The sequence below is a fragment of the Anomaloglossus baeobatrachus genome, chromosome 9 (assembly GCF_048569485.1).
Source record: "Anomaloglossus baeobatrachus isolate aAnoBae1 chromosome 9, aAnoBae1.hap1, whole genome shotgun sequence".
In the NCBI taxonomy this organism is placed as follows: domain Eukaryota; kingdom Metazoa; phylum Chordata; class Amphibia; order Anura; family Aromobatidae; genus Anomaloglossus; species Anomaloglossus baeobatrachus.
The window spans coordinates 231683437-231698640 of NC_134361.1; the positions used below are offsets into that span (position 1 = coordinate 231683437).

Here is a 15204-nt window from a genome sequence, read left to right on the forward strand (position 1 = left end):
ACTCGAGGCTTTGGCTCAAACTTTTCAAATCATAATTTTATATATAATGTCACCACTGGCGGATACAGACTGAAAACAACTAAATATATGGTCGTTTTGCAGCCAAAAGTTCATAAAAACGCACAATTTCACCTGCTTTGTAGGTAGTAAATGGCCCCTGAGCTTTTGGGCCCCCGCGCAGCTGCACAGATTGCACCAATGATACGTCCACCGCTGCATTACACACCAGTGCAGAGAATCCTGTGTGCAGCGGATCATAGCGGGGGCAGCGGCCGGGGTGGGCACGGGGGACACGCGGGGACATTTGCCATACATAGACCGCTGCGATCAGTCTCCTCAGTCCTATCTCCTGCAGGTTTCTGCATTGCTGATTCCCTCCTCCCAGTGTGTATTGTGTTACTGGTTTCCTGGAGCATGCTGGGAGATCAGAGAGGATGAGGAGGAGTGTGGCCTGCACTGATATATATAGGACGTGTGTGCACATTGCTGGGCTGCAGAGGGTCGGCCATGTCTGCAGCCCTGGAGGAATTGCTTGAGAAGATGCGTGCAGCAGCTCTGGTGAGAGGAGAAGCCTGGCTGCGAGAGAAAGTGGCAGAAATCCTTCCAGATGAAGGAAAAGGATCACAAGATCCCCCTCCATGTGCTAAGAGGGGAAGAGCTTTGGAGCGCAGGAGTCCATCCCCGGTGCCCAGAAATCGATGCAAAGTCAGCAGCAAGGACCCTCCAGAAGTGTCTGGTGGGCCGCGCCCGACTTCAGAGGAGCCTTGTCCTGCAGAAACTCCATTCAGTTTAGACTCTGATTCACAAGATGCTTCACACAACTACAGTGATGAAGATTTGCAGATTCCGGTTAATGCGGCTTTCCAGCGCGGATCAGACAACGGACCGTCTTCTGAGGTCGCTGGTAATGTACCTATAGAGGACCAGAAGCCCAGTGATGACAGCGGGCAGCAGCAGTCTAGTCCGTCACCAAACCAGTGCACGCTCAAGGCTGAAACATGCGACAATACTAGAAATGGCAAAGTTCCCGATACAACCCATTCCAGCAACACGGAGGAGGAGTCCATTGAATTACGTATAGAAAGATGTTCAGCTGCAATAGAGCTACAACAGGAGGAACCCTTTGAAAAAACGCTGACGCGGATCAGATCTGTTCAAGGTAAGGGTTTGTAATTGACAATCAACCTTCGCGCATCTGGAATCCTGAAGTCGTCACGGGGTGTCCTCTCCAACCCAACCTAGACTTCAGTATATAACGGCATATAAGCCACCAATGAGCAACAACACATACAGGGTACAACAGTGGGCCCTAGCTTTAGGGCAGGGGTCGGGAACCTTTTTGGCTGAGAGAGCCATGAACGCCACATATTTTAAAATGTAATGCTGTGAGAACCATACTCACCGGGAGGGGGAACGGCGGTGGTGGAAAGGCTCAGAAGGTCCCAGGAGGCAGGGTAGGCAATGCTGCGAGCACAGATGAGGGGGTGTCGCGGCTCAAGTGGGTCAGTGTGCGGAGGGTCAGTTATACTGCTGTGGGCTTGGGGGGGTGTCATGGCGGCAGGCACCATTGATCTGCTGACATGCTGCTTTGAATCTCCCGCAATTGACGAGATCGACACCAAGAAAATGGCTGCGGCGCGTGCACAGGTCGACGCAAAGGACTTAAAATAAAAATGGCCGCAGATTTCTATCTGCGCATGCACCGCCTCCACAGCTGTTTTCTTGAAGTCGATCTCGTCAACTGCGGAAGATTCAAAGCAGCTCACAGTACGCTGCGGCACCCAATGAGCCCACAGTATCGCCGACCCTGTGCCACCACTGCCGCCCCGGTAAGCGGTATGCGTTTTGTAAAATGCACCGCCATTTTTTCCAGTTTTGGGGAAAAAGTGTGTCTTACAAACCAGAAAATATGGTATATTTTTATTAAAGATTTGTCTGCGAGCCAGATGGAGCCACATCTGGCTCCCGACTCCTACTCTAGGGAGAGGAGAGCGGGGACACCTCCTGAACTCATCTAAATCTATAATAGGATACCTCATTCCAGCACTCACCCTGGCTAGTGAGCAGGCCGGCAAGAGCAATTGTCCCACCACTACAAATAAGAGAACACCGGGGTAGAAAAACAGTAGAAGAACTGTCACACCTGTTTCTCTGCATTATGAGACTAGTGACAGATTTAAGACTTGAGATTCATTTCAATTCTAGACTCTGAATATTAAATAGATTTCCTTGCCTTTGGTAGTCGTAGAGTTAATGTCAGTTTGCTTTCCAGGAGCTTCTGAATCCTGGTCAGGTATTTCTGCGACCACTCCCAGTCCCTTTATATACCCGCTGATATCAGCAGATGGTGCCAGTTATTCTGTGCCATTTGGTTACTGGGCCAAGAGGTGGAGGGAGCTGCCATAACCCTCTGTTCAAGCTGCTCTGGTGGCTGCAGTCTTGATGCTGACTGCAGCAATTTATCGTTGTGTTTCCACCATCTGTCTTCCTTCCCTGGTGTGTTGTTTTAGTGCAGCAGTGGGGCTAGCATCCTTACCTGCCCACTCCTTAGCCAGGACTATTATTGGGTTACTCAGGGCTTCTGACTCCTGCTTGGTAACAGATGAGGAACCTGAATATGGCTAGGAGTGCAGGGTACAGTGGCAGGTAAGTGAAGGAGGTATCCATCTTCCCTCTCATTCGCACTAGGGCCCATTATTGTTAAAGTGTCCCCGGTGTACCCCTTGTTTGTTCTGGTGTTACCCCTGTTAGTTGGGTGTTTGGCCTCACACCGGACTTTCTCTTAGTCCGCGTCGTGACAGGAACAACGACAAAAACACAAACGTGGAAGCTACAAACAATAAGGCTCCAGCTGAAGTATGCTAGCAGCAGATATCCAGTAGCTCCTCGAGATGGCTGCCTCCTGGTTGGTCAGTATAGAAGAAAATCTATTTCCAGCACCAGGTAATGGGTAAAGTGACTATTTGAAGGAGATGGGAGTGGTCACAAAATGGCTGCACGTGAAGAAATCAACCAGGAGCTGCTAGCAGGAAAAAGAGCTGCACCTGTATAAATATTTTTTAATTCACCAATTTTTTCCCCCTATATTATATTCTGTATTATAAGAAGATGGAAATTCTGCAATTGCACAGTGACCTCTTGGGCCATTTTAGACTCGTACTTCCTGTTCTTTACGGAAGATTTTACAGCAGCCTCATTATTATCACAGACTGGGTCACAATGACTGATAACACCTCTATACACAACTGATACTACAGAATACACCAATCACAGTAGGTGATGTCACCTCCTTCTCTTCCCTTCACAATGACCTGTACTTTAGATGCTTCAATACAAATTATTGGTGCTAATGTACATGTGGATTTCCTCAAAGTTCAAGCATGACGAGTCTAGAATAACCTCAGTGACCAGTGGGAAAACTGCATTATTTTTTTTAATGATACAGCTCATTATATGAAAAATAAAAAAAACTTTTTTCAAAAATGTAAGGGTTGTCTTCTTCAGAAGACCCATGAAGATTACCCTAACAGGATTACAGTGAAGATCCCGTCATCTGAGGGTCTCATGAATCGGCTTTTGACAGAGAACAAAACCATCAGTGAATGTTACCAAAAAGTTGGGTCCTTCGTAATGTCTAAATACCACCATGATACTTGTTGGCCTTATGTTCTACGGGTGGGCCAGAAGAATTGTTTGAGTTTGTCCATTACATGACATCAGTATATCTCCCTGTGAGTGAAATCCTGGGATATTAAGATAAAAAAATTGTTTAAAAGAACAGAGAGTCCTCAGTGGTTGATACCTTTTAATGGCTAACTGAAAAGATGGTAATAATTGCAAGCTTTCGAGACTACTCAGGTCTCTTCATCAGGCATGGTATAACACAAAATCTGAAGAGTCACATACTTATACACAACAGGACTTAGAATAGTGCAGTAAAAAAAAAAAAAAAAAAAAAAAAAAAAAAAGAACAAGTTATATGAAACAGAACTATCTCTATGGCAGGGGGACAAGCTGTTCTAGCCATAAATACTGCTGCAGTTCAGTGTGAAAGTTTTATTGTCCTTTGATAAGGGTCTGGTCCAGGGCTGTGACACGCTCGGATGGTCAGAGGAGCACAGAAAAATATGTCGCTGTCCAGTTGTGCGCGTTTCTTCAGAAGTGTCTTTAGTTCCATAAAGATGCGGTACATTCTGGTATCCTCCATTTTGATACAAGTAAAATATATCTTTGTACCGTGTTAGCCAGTAGAGATAAAAAAATTGTTTAAAAGAACAGAGAGTCCTCAGTGGTTGATACCTTTTAATGGCTAACTGAAAAGATGGTAATAATTGCAAGCTTTCGAGACTACTCAGGTCTCTTCATCAGGCATGGTATAACACAAAATCTGAAGAGTCACATACTTATACACAACAGGACTTAGAATATGTCACATACTTATACACAACAGGACTTAGAATAAGTCACATACTTATACACAACAGGACTTAGAATAAGTCACATACTTATACACAACAGGACTTAGAATAAGTCACATACTTATACACAACAGGACTTAGAATAATAGGGATATTAAGAGGAATGATGATGTCCAGTCATCATTTCTCTCATCACCCCCCTGAGGGCAACCCCCCTCCCTTGTCCCTTCACACACTGAGGTACTTCTCAGATGCCAGCATCTGGAAAGGTGTGAAGTCCCACTTACACCTCCAACAGCCATCTCCTCTGATATGGAGATTGCATGTTCTCTCAGGCCTCTAAAACACAGAGAGAGGAAGACCCCCTGGGAGCTGTGTCCACTCATCAAAGAGAGTGGGCAGGGACCTAGCAAAACCAAAAGTAGCTAGTCCCCGCAGGAGAGCATACTGCTGGCTCCGTAATATCATACCCAGTTATGATATTACCGTGCGTCTCAGCCATACACCCCCTACACCGTTAGAATCGGGACTTCAAGCCGAATCTGTGCATATACTCGACGTCTATGTGGCACCCTGGGGCGGCGAGATATAGAGAACTGCTAGTAGGAGTCCGGTAAATGAGTCGTGCTTGGACTCAAAATGCAGAGGTGACCAGGGCGGATCTGATGGCACCAGAACCATCCCGATCGGACCTCCCAGTCCGGAGTTGCAGGTAATAGCCCCTTCTGGGATATTACTCTGACTCAATGCAGGGGGAGTGGCAGTGCTTCCCTGTGAGGTCACTAAGGTAGGAGGGGACCTGGATTTGCCCAGGTTGATAACCCTACTTCGGCCATTTCCAAGTGTTCTTTTGCTCGGGGGTCTGGTCAGGGAAGACCTGTGAGAGAGATCCTGGAAACCTGGTCCACGGCGCCCCCCTGTGGCCAGACACACAAGGTAACTGCTGGAACTGTGTATGCCTGTTTGTAAACCATGCTTTATCTGTAACTGTACTCTGACATATGTATATTCTGTAGATTCCCTATTGTATATATTGTAGTTTCTAGTGTGGCTTCGGCCGATTAAAATATATAATTAATCTTGGGTTGTTCTGTTATCTCGATCTTGAATCCCACGTCTGTGTGTTCGGCTAATAGTTACCCTAAATCGGTTGGTGGCAGCGAGTTGTGCCAAGGATTATTGTGGGGAGGCCAGTGAGATTCGGGGAGATTTTATATATTCCGCCCGCGGAGGTCGGGGGAATATATACCCTACTCTCACCGGGGACCCTTCAATAATCGGCATAAGTAGTATAGCGGCCTCCTTGCTTATTGTCGGGCAATTCCATAATTGGCTTGACTATAAGAGGGGCGCTAGAGAGCGCGTCACGTGCTCTGTCTGTCGGTTGGGAGGTATAAAGGAGGGGTGACCCCCACTTGTTACCCCCCGATTGTGACATACTGGTAGCCAGCGCGGGGGATTTCTGAGTGACCCCCCCCCGGTGGTTCGTGACATATTGGTGGCATAGCGGTGGGATCGAGATAATAGTGTGTGTGAGTGTGAGACCCATACTCCCAGACTCTAAAGACTGCCTGCAGCAGCTGTGGCTGCTGGGGTCTTCAGACTAGCTCAACACTAGAGTGTCAGAGTGCTGATACAGTGGAGTGTGTGGGTGCATCAGGTGTTAGTTCTGTGTCAGTGACCAAAGTCTGCAACAATGGCTGATGGCACCAGGAGCAGAGCTATGGAACAGGCCAATGCTAAGGCAGGAGCCGAAGAGAGGGAGGACGGTGCTGTGGACAACAATGAGGAGGTTGACCACGAGTCCTCCAGGAGCCCGACGCCAGAGAACCGTTCTGCAGAGGACAGTGCACAACCTGGCAATTATGGACAAGATGAGGAGCAGCTCACCCAAGGGTCCTCAACGAGCCAGATGCCAGCCCTCCGCTCTGCAATGGACAGTGAATCACCAGGCTCCGCAGCGGGCCGCAGATCACCACGTGCCATTCCACCGAGCCGGGCAGGCTCGGATAGCCTTCTTCAAATGGCTATGGCCCTACTCCAGGCTGGAGACCGGGAGGGCTACAAGGAACTCATGGCAGAGCGCAAGGCAGAGCGTGAGGCTGCGGAGCGAGAGCGCAGGGCAGAACGTGAAGCTGCAGAGCGCAGGGCAGCGTGTTAGGCTGAGGCTGCGGAGCGGCAGGCAGCGTGTGAAGAGCGAGAGCGACAGGCAGACCGTGACCACCAGCTGCATCTAGCCACGCTCCAGCCCTCATCAGCCACACGTGACCTTCAAGACACCAAACTTCCAAATGTCCGTGTTGAGGACTTTCCCGTGCTGGAGAAGGATGGAGACTTGGACTCTTTCCTGACTGCTTTTGAACGGACTTGCCTGCAGCACCATCTCGACAAGGACCAGTGGGCCAAATACCTGCCCCCCCGTTTAAGGGGTAAGGCCCTGGAAATCCTTGGGGACTTGCCTACTGAGGCAGATCAGGGCTACGACACCATCAAGCGGGCCCTGATCCAACAGTACAACCTCACTCCGGAGTCCTACCGCAAGAAGTTCCGGACCCTGCAGAAGGGACCAAAGGACTCCTGGGCTGACCACCGGTGGGAACTTGCCCGAGCTGCCGACCACTGGACCCAAGGCCTGCAGCTTTTCACCGGACCAGAGATCCTAGACTTGGTCATCACAGAGCAACTCTTGTGGAACTGCCCTGAGGATCTCCGCCAGTTCATCCGAGACCAGAAGCCAAAGGGGTGCACGGCTACAGCTGCCCTGGCTGATGACTACACCAACAATCGGGCCCCTGAGGCCAGGAGAGCGGCCACCAGTAGCACCTGGAGAGGGGGTAAGATGAATTCTGCGACTGCCCCACCTGCCCCTAGACTGCAGGGGGTGTCCCCCTCAACTCCCCTCTCCAGGCCCGTGGCAGAACCAAGACGGTGCCACCAGTGCAACCAACCTGGACACTTCAAGGCCATGTGCCCTCAGCGTCCCAAGGCCCCGGCTCCGTCCCCGTCCCAAGGGCCGCCCAAGGTGTATTGTGTGGGTGGGGGCGGTGGTAGGTCCCTGGACAGCTTCCAACCTGTCACCGTCGGCCGGTCTGTGACCATAGGACTGCGAGACAGAGCCTCGGAGGTGACTCTGGTGCGGCCTGAGATGGTGTCCCCCCAAGACTTGGTACCTGGAAAAACCCTCGCTGTCTCCGGGATTGGAGGCATTGACCCGGCGCTGCCTGTTGCTGGCATTTATTTGGACTGGGTCGCAGGACGAGGGGTGAGGGAGGTGGGGGTAACTGATCGGATCCCTGAAAACGTGCTACTTGGGACAGATTTGGGGCAGATAACCTCCCAGTTTGGGCCCTCCCCAAGGGCTGAACCTTCAGCCAGTACTGACATGCCTCCTGACAATGTTAATGTGTTCTCTATGAATGATGTAAGGGAGGAGGGAGTGAACTCTGATTTTTCTGCTTGCATAGACACACACACAGCTGCAGCTGTGACAGGAGGGGAGGGGGTCAGAGGAAGGTGGGACAATGCCTCTACAAGTGATCAGCCAGTGAGCTGGGATCTGTTGCCCTCTGCAGGGATAAGCAGAGAGCAGGGTGCTGCAGGGGGAGGACCAGTGTGTGGGGTGGGGGCTACCACAGCAAATGTGGGGTCCCCAGAGATTTCACAGCGGGGTTCTGTTGCTGCAGGGGGGGAACAGGCAGGTGAGATTGGGGCCGGTCCCGGAGTGGAAGTGCTCCCAGGTAAGATCTCGGTGCAGGGTTCCCCCACAACCGGGGTGTCAGGAAGCCAGGTAGGTCTGCCTGAACCAACGACTTGGTCAGGACGGAGGAGGAGCAGGCACGACCCACGGTCACAGCGGCTGTGGCCGCTGTCACCCGCAGTGGGAGTGCTGGAACCCAAGGGGCCTCCCGGAGGTCCGATGGCTCTTCCCCTTCTGACCAAGTGGCAGCCGAGTCAGGTGGAGGCCAGGACACAGGTCCAGGGGTACTGACCGAAGATGTGACAGTCTCGTCGATTCTGGCCACATCTAGTCACGGGTTTCAGGCAGCGTTAGAAGCTGACGACAGCCTGAAAGCTCTAAAGGAGCAGGCGGCACAGCCTCCCTCGGACTCGGACCCGGAGCGAGTGGTCTGGGACCAAGGACGGCTGTACCGGGTCACGGTCCAGCAGGGTTCACCGGAGGCGTGGCCCAGTGACCGACAGTTGGTGGTACCCTATCCATTCCGGACGGAGTTGTTGCGGATCGCACATGAGATTCCGATGGCCGGACGCCTAGGGATCGCTAAGACCAAGGCCAGGTTAAACCAGCATTTCTACTGGCCAAAAATGGGGGCCGATGTGGCTGCCTACTGCCGTTCGTGTGAAACCTGTCAGAGAGTGGGGAAGGCGGGGCCACACCCCAAAGCCCCACTGGTATCTCTGCCCATCATCGATGAGCCTTTAAGGAGGGTGGCTGTGGATCTGGTCGGCCCGCTGGGCATCCCCAGTAGCTCCGGGAAACGCTTCATACTGACGGTAGTGGACTATGCCACCCGGTACCCTGAAGCAGCGGCCTTGTCGTCCATTCGGGCTGACAAGGTGGCCACCGCATTGCTGGAGATTTTCTCCCGAGTGGGTTTTCCCCAGGAAATGCTCACTGACCGGGGGACCCAATTCATGTCCCAGCTGATGGAGGCCCTCTGTAAGCAAGTCCAGGTGCGACATCTGGTGGCCAGCCCGTACCATCCACAGACTAATGGCCTGTGCGAGCGGTTCAATGGCACCTTAAAGCAGATGCTTAAGATGTTGGTCGACTCCCATGGGCGTGACTGGGAGCGGTATCTCCCTCACCTGTTATTTCCACAGGCCTCAACGGGATTCTCACCGTTTGAGCTCCTTTACGGGCGACGTGTGCGGGGCCCCCTGGCTCTGGTGAAAGAGGCTTGGGAAGGGGATTTGGCCACCCCTGGAGTGTCGGTTATCGAGTATGTCATGGGCTTCCGGGACAAAATGCAGGCCTTGACGCAACTGGTACACGACAATATGGCTCAAGCCCAGGCCGATCAGAAGGGTTGGTATGACCAGAACGCTTGTGAGAGGACCTACCAAGTGGGTCAAAAGGTGTGGGTACTGGTCCCCGTACCACAGGACAAGCTTCAGGCAGCCTGGGAAGGCCCATACCTCGTGTACCAGCAGCTCAACCCTGTGACGTACCTGGTCACCCTGGACCCTGCCCGTGGAAGGCGGAAGCCCTTCCATGTGAACATGATGAAGGCACATCATGAGCGGGAGGCGTGTGCGCTCCCCGTGTGCAACCTGCCCAAGGAGGGAGAAGCGGAAACCCTCTTGGATATGCTAGCCCAGGTTAGGGCAGGCGGATCCATTGAGGATGTGGAGGTTGGCCACCAGCTCTTGGAGGACCAACGGTCCCAGCTGTGGGCCACCCTACACCCCTTCCGGGGGTTGTTTACCAACCAGCCTGGAAAGACTGACTTGGCTGTCCATCACGTGGACACTGGGGATCATCCCCCGATCCGGCGTTCAGCATATCGGGTCTCCCTGGAGGTGCAGCGACACATGCGCCAGGAGATTGACGAGATGCTGAAGCTGGGGATGATCCAGGCATCCAACAGCGCTTGGGCCTCGCCTGTAGTCCTCGTCCCTAAAAAGGACCGAACCACTCGGTTCTGCGTGGACTACAGGGGGCTCAATGCTGTCACGGTCGCCGATGCGTACCCAATGCCACGCATCGATGACCTGCTCGATCAGTTGGCCGGGGTTCAGTACCTGACCATCATGGATCTGAGCCGGGGATATTGGCAGATCCCCCTGACTCGCAAGGCCAGGGAACGCTCTGCCTTTATTACCCCATTTGGACTGTACAAGTCCACGGTGATGCCATTTGGGATGAGGAATGCCCCTGCCACTTTCCAGCGGATGGTCAACACCCTGCTCACGGGACTTGAAGGGTATGCGGCCGCGTACCTGGATGACATTGCCGTCTTCAGTCCCACCTGGGAGGACCACCTAGAGCATCTAGCACAGGTGCTCAGGCGGATCCAGCAGGCAGGTTTGACCATCAAGCCGGGAAAGTGTCAGCTGGCCATGAGCGAGGTCCAGTACCTCGGTCACCGGGTAGGCGGGAGGACACTGAAGCCCGAGCCTGAGAAAGTGGAGGCCATCGCATCCTGGCCCACCCCCAGGACCAAGAAGCAGGTGATGTCCTTCTTGGGGACCGCCGGGTACTATAAGAGGTTTGTTCCACACTATAGTAGCCTGGCAAAGCCCTTGACGGACCTCACCAAGAAGAAGCTGCCCTCTGCAGTCGATTGGACAATGGACTGCGAGACAGCTCTCCGGGCCCTAAAGGACGCCCTGTCCAGCCCGCCCATGCTACAGGCAGCCGACTTCACGCGGCCGTTTGTAGTACAGACCGATGCCAGTGACTTCGGCCTCGGTGCGGTGCTCAGCCAGGTGGACTCTGCGAGCCAAGAGCACCCAGTCTTGTACCTGAGCAGGAAGCTGTTACCGAGGGAGGTGGCCTATTCCACGATGGAAAAGGAATGCCTGGCCATAGTGTGGGCTCTGCAGCGTCTGCAACCCTATCTATACGGGCGCCACTTCATCGTGGAGACGGACCACAATCCCCTCAGCTGGTTACACACCGTCTCTGGGACAAATGGGAGGTTGTTGCGATGGAGCCTTGCGCTCCAGCAATACCACTTCACCATTCGCCACAAAAGGGGCCGTGACCACGGTAACGCAGACGGGCTGTCCCGACAAGGAGAGGTCGCGGACGGGCGCACGGGGGAACACCGGAGTGTGCTGCCCCCTAGCGCCCTCAAAAGGGGGGAGGTGTGAGGGAAATCCTGGGATATTAAGAGGAATGATGATGTCCAGTCATCATTTCTCTCATCACCCCCCTGAGGGCAACCACCCTCCCTTGTCCCTTCATACACTGAGGTACTTCTCAGATGCCAGCATCTGGAAAGGTGTGAAGTCCCACTTACACCTCCAACAGCCATCTCCTCTGATATGGAGATTGCTTGTTCTCTCAGGCCTCTAAAACACAGAGAGAGGAAGACCCCCTGGGAGCTGTGTCCACTCATCAAAGAGAGTGGGCAGGGACCTAGCAAAACCAAAAGTAGCTAGTCCCCGCAGGAGAGCATACTGCTGGCTCAGTAATATCATACCCAGTTATGATATTACCGTGCGTCTCAGCCATACACCCCCTACACCGTTAGAATCGGGACTTCAAGCCGAATCTGTGCATATCCTCGACGTCTATGTGGCACCCTGGGGCGGCGAAATATAGAGAACTGCTAGCAGGAGTCCGGTAAATGAGTCGTGCTTGGACTCAAAATGCAGAGGGGACCCGGGCGGATCTGATGGCACCAGAACCATCCCGATCGGACCTCCCAGTCCGGAGTTGCAGGTAATAGCCCCTTCTGGGATATTACTCTGACTCAATGCAGGGGGAGTGGCAGTGCTTCCCTGTGAGGTCACTAAGGTAGGAGGGGACCTGGATTTGCCCAGGTTGATAACCCTACTTCGGCCATTTCCCAGTGTTCTTTTGCTCGGGGGTCTGGTCAGGGAAGACCTGTGAGAGAGATCCTGGAAACCTGGTCCACGGAGCCCCCCTGTGGCCAGACGTACAAGGTAACTGCTGGAACTGTGTATGCCTGTTTGTAAACCATGCTTTGATTGTAACTGTACTCTGACCTATGTATATTCTGTAGATCCCCTATTGTATATATTGTAGTTTCTAGCGTGGCTTCGGCCGATTAAAATATATAATTAATCTTGGGTTGTTCTGTTATCTCGATCTTGAATCCCACGTCTGTGTGTTCGGCTAATAGTTACCGTAAATCGGTTGGTGCAGCGAGTTTTGCCAAGGATTATTGTGGGGAGGCCAGTGAGATTCGGGGAGATTTTATATATTCCGCCCGCGGAGGTCGGGGGAATATATACCCTACTCTCACTGGGGACCCTTCAATAATCGGCATAAGTAGTATAGCGGCCTCCTTGCTTATTGTCGGGGCAATTCCATAATTGGCCTGACTTTAAGAGGGGCGCTAGAGAGCGCGTCACGTGCTCTGTCTGTCGGTCAGGAGGTATAAAGGAGGGGTGACCCCCACTTGTTACCCCCCGATTGTGACGTACTGGTAGCCAGCGCGGGGGATTTCTGAGTGACCCCCCCCGGTGGTTCGTGACACTCCCTAAAAAAATTTTCAGTCCGATTCATTTGGTCTGAATTGGAATTGTACAAAATAAGAAAATAAGTTTATTACACTCTGAGGCCCTTCCAGACCCCAAGAAAAAAAAATCTAGAGGTGAGGGGCAGAATTAAAAAAGACACATATAAAGGCCGCTTTACACGCTACAATATTATCTTACGATGTGTCGGCGGGGTCACGTCGTAAGTGAAGCACATCCGGCATCGTAAGATACATTGCAGTGTGTGACAGGTACATGCGATTGTGATTGATACTTAAAACGTTCATTGCATACACGTCGTTGAATCCTGAAGAATTGCACATCGGGTTGTTCAATGTTCCCGAGGCAGCACAAATCACAGTATGTGACACCCCGAGAACATTGAACAGATCTTACCTGCGTCCCACGGCTCCAGCCGGCAATGCGGAAGGAAAGAAGTGGGAGAGATGTTTACGTCCCGCTCATCTCCGCCCCTCCGCTTCTATTGGCCGGCTGCCGCGTGACGTCGATGTGACGCCAAACGTCCCTCCCACTCCAGGAAGTGGATGTTCGCTGCCCACATCGAGGTCGTATGGAAGGGTAAGTACGTGTGACGGGGGGTTACTCGTTTGTGCAACACGTTCAACAAATTGAACGTGCTGCACATACGATGGGGGCGGGTGCGATCGCATACGATAACGTATGCTGGATCGTATGGTGTAAAGCAGGCTTTACTCACTTGCCCTAAACACTTAACAATAGAAGTCCCAGAAATTTCGAGCTCCATAGGGTTCCAATGGTAAAAATATCAAATGACCCCTCTCTGGGACTTTTAGTGTTAAATGACGACACCACTGCATCTCCCTGGTCCTCCATGAAGGTCATTGGTTCTTCCACTGCTAAGCTTCATGAAGTCACATGGGAAAGTAGGGCACCATGTGTTATTGATATGAATGACACGCATCGCCCCACCTTCTCTGGAAGAACCTAAGACCACCATGGTGTATTGGGGATCTGAGGAGGTGGCGTAAGGAGTCAAGTGAGGGCCTAAAGCACATTAGTATTATTTTCCCTTCTCAGCCCTCAAAACAATCCTGTAAAATGGCAGCTGGTTGGCCACCATATTTCTGGATTTGTGCTTATTGAACACTGAAAATTTTGATTTCACCAGAATTCAATTTGTTACGGATGAATTTGGTCATCTCTGCTCCTCATGCAGTTTTCATCTTTAGCATTGATGTGGGCACAAAGGTTCCTCAGGTGGGTAGAAGTGATATCTGTGTGTTCGGGAGTGTTTTCTTACATTTTTTTGTCTTCTCTTGTTCCTGCAGGTCGCCGTCCTTACTTAGTGTGGATTATTGGAAATGCCTTTGTTGCTAAGGCCTTGGAAAAAGTATCGCTCGTTCCAGATGGACGCCAGTTGGGTTTTCCACCTTCAGAGGCCACCATTCGATGGCTGGGATTTAAAGATCTGACTTGGGATTGTGTTATTCCTACAGTTGTTCGTTACTCACGTTCGGACCGACCCCCCGATATTCTGGTTATATACGCCGGGGGGGATGATATTTATAGCGGTGTTTGTCCTATGGATCTGACTGAAAAGATTAGATGTGATATTTTGAAGTTGAAATCTCTTTTTCTTGGAGTAGTTATTGTATTTTCAGGCATCGTGAGGAGACCTATATGTCCAGAGGGAACGAAGCGAAAAACATTTAACTTTGCCTGCAAGAGAGTGAACAAACGAGTCCAAAAATCTCTAGAATATTACGGGGTTGAGGTGGTTCACTATAAGAGTCTGACAGGAAATGTTTTTCTCTTTGAGGAAGATGGTTCTTGCCTTAATTCAGTAGGTCATATGCTCTGGTGCACCGGCATTAAGAGAGGGATCAATAAAGCTCTTCAATGTTGGCACCACAGACCCTAATGTCTGTCCATGCCATGGAAGCCAATTGTCAAGGTTGACCTTCTCCTCTACCATTCGTGGTCGATGTCCAGCTAACAATCCCTGGATCCAAAGAAAGGTTGGTTTGTCCCTGACGAGCCAAAGTCCCCACGACTATTGGGCAGCGAAATCTCATGGGTCTTCATTTCCCAATTTTTATTAGTGTTCATTTTGATTCAATTGCTTTTTTTTTTTTTTTAGTTTGTCAAATTTCTTTTCACACTGAATAAAATGTGTTTTATTTTATGGCACTTTTGTGTATTCTTTGTATGGCTGCATTATGTTAGTACTGTATGGTAATATGATTCGTTATTAAGTGAATTTAATTAGTTTTTTTTTTTTTTAAAAAGTATTAGTCTTAAAAAAAATAAAAATTGAAAAGAGAGCTCCAATACAGGGTGGGCCATAAGTATGGATACACTCTGGGTGGGCTATGAGTATGGATACATCCTGGGTGGGCCATGAGTATGCATACACCCTAGGTGGGCTATGAGTATGGATACATCCTGGGTGGGCCATGAGTATGCATACACCCTAGGTGGGCCATGAGTATGGATACACCCTAGGTGGGCCATGAGTATGGATACACCCTAGGTGGGCCATGAGTATGGATACACCCTAGGTGGGCCATGAGTATGGATACATCCTGGGTGGGCCATGAGTATGCATACA

The 15204-nt window shown here is 51.2% G+C and overlaps 1 protein-coding gene across 1 annotated transcript; it reads left to right on the forward strand.

Annotated features, from left to right (window-relative positions):
• The first annotated feature begins 432 nt into the window (after nucleotides 1–432).
• On the forward strand, nucleotides 433–14772 carry LOC142250812 (uncharacterized). The gene is made up of 2 exons (XM_075323034.1): nucleotides 433–1159; nucleotides 13922–14772. The coding sequence occupies exons 1-2, from the start codon at nucleotides 508–510 to the stop codon at nucleotides 14512–14514; spliced, it is 1245 nt and encodes a 414-aa protein (XP_075179149.1). The 5' UTR covers nucleotides 433–507; the 3' UTR covers nucleotides 14515–14772.
• Nucleotides 14773–15204: the final 432 nt, after the last annotated feature.

What these genes read in the sequence shown, in the direction of transcription:
- LOC142250812 (XM_075323034.1), top strand. Translation starts at nt 508, where the DNA reads ATGTCTGCAGCCCTGGAGGAATTGCTTGAGAAGATGCGTGCAGCAGCT. An exon ending in GCGGATCAGATCTGTTCAAG is followed by an intron (nt 1,160 to 13,921) that starts GTAAGGGTTTGT and finishes TTGTTCCTGCAG; the next exon opens with GTCGCCGTCCTTACTTAGTG.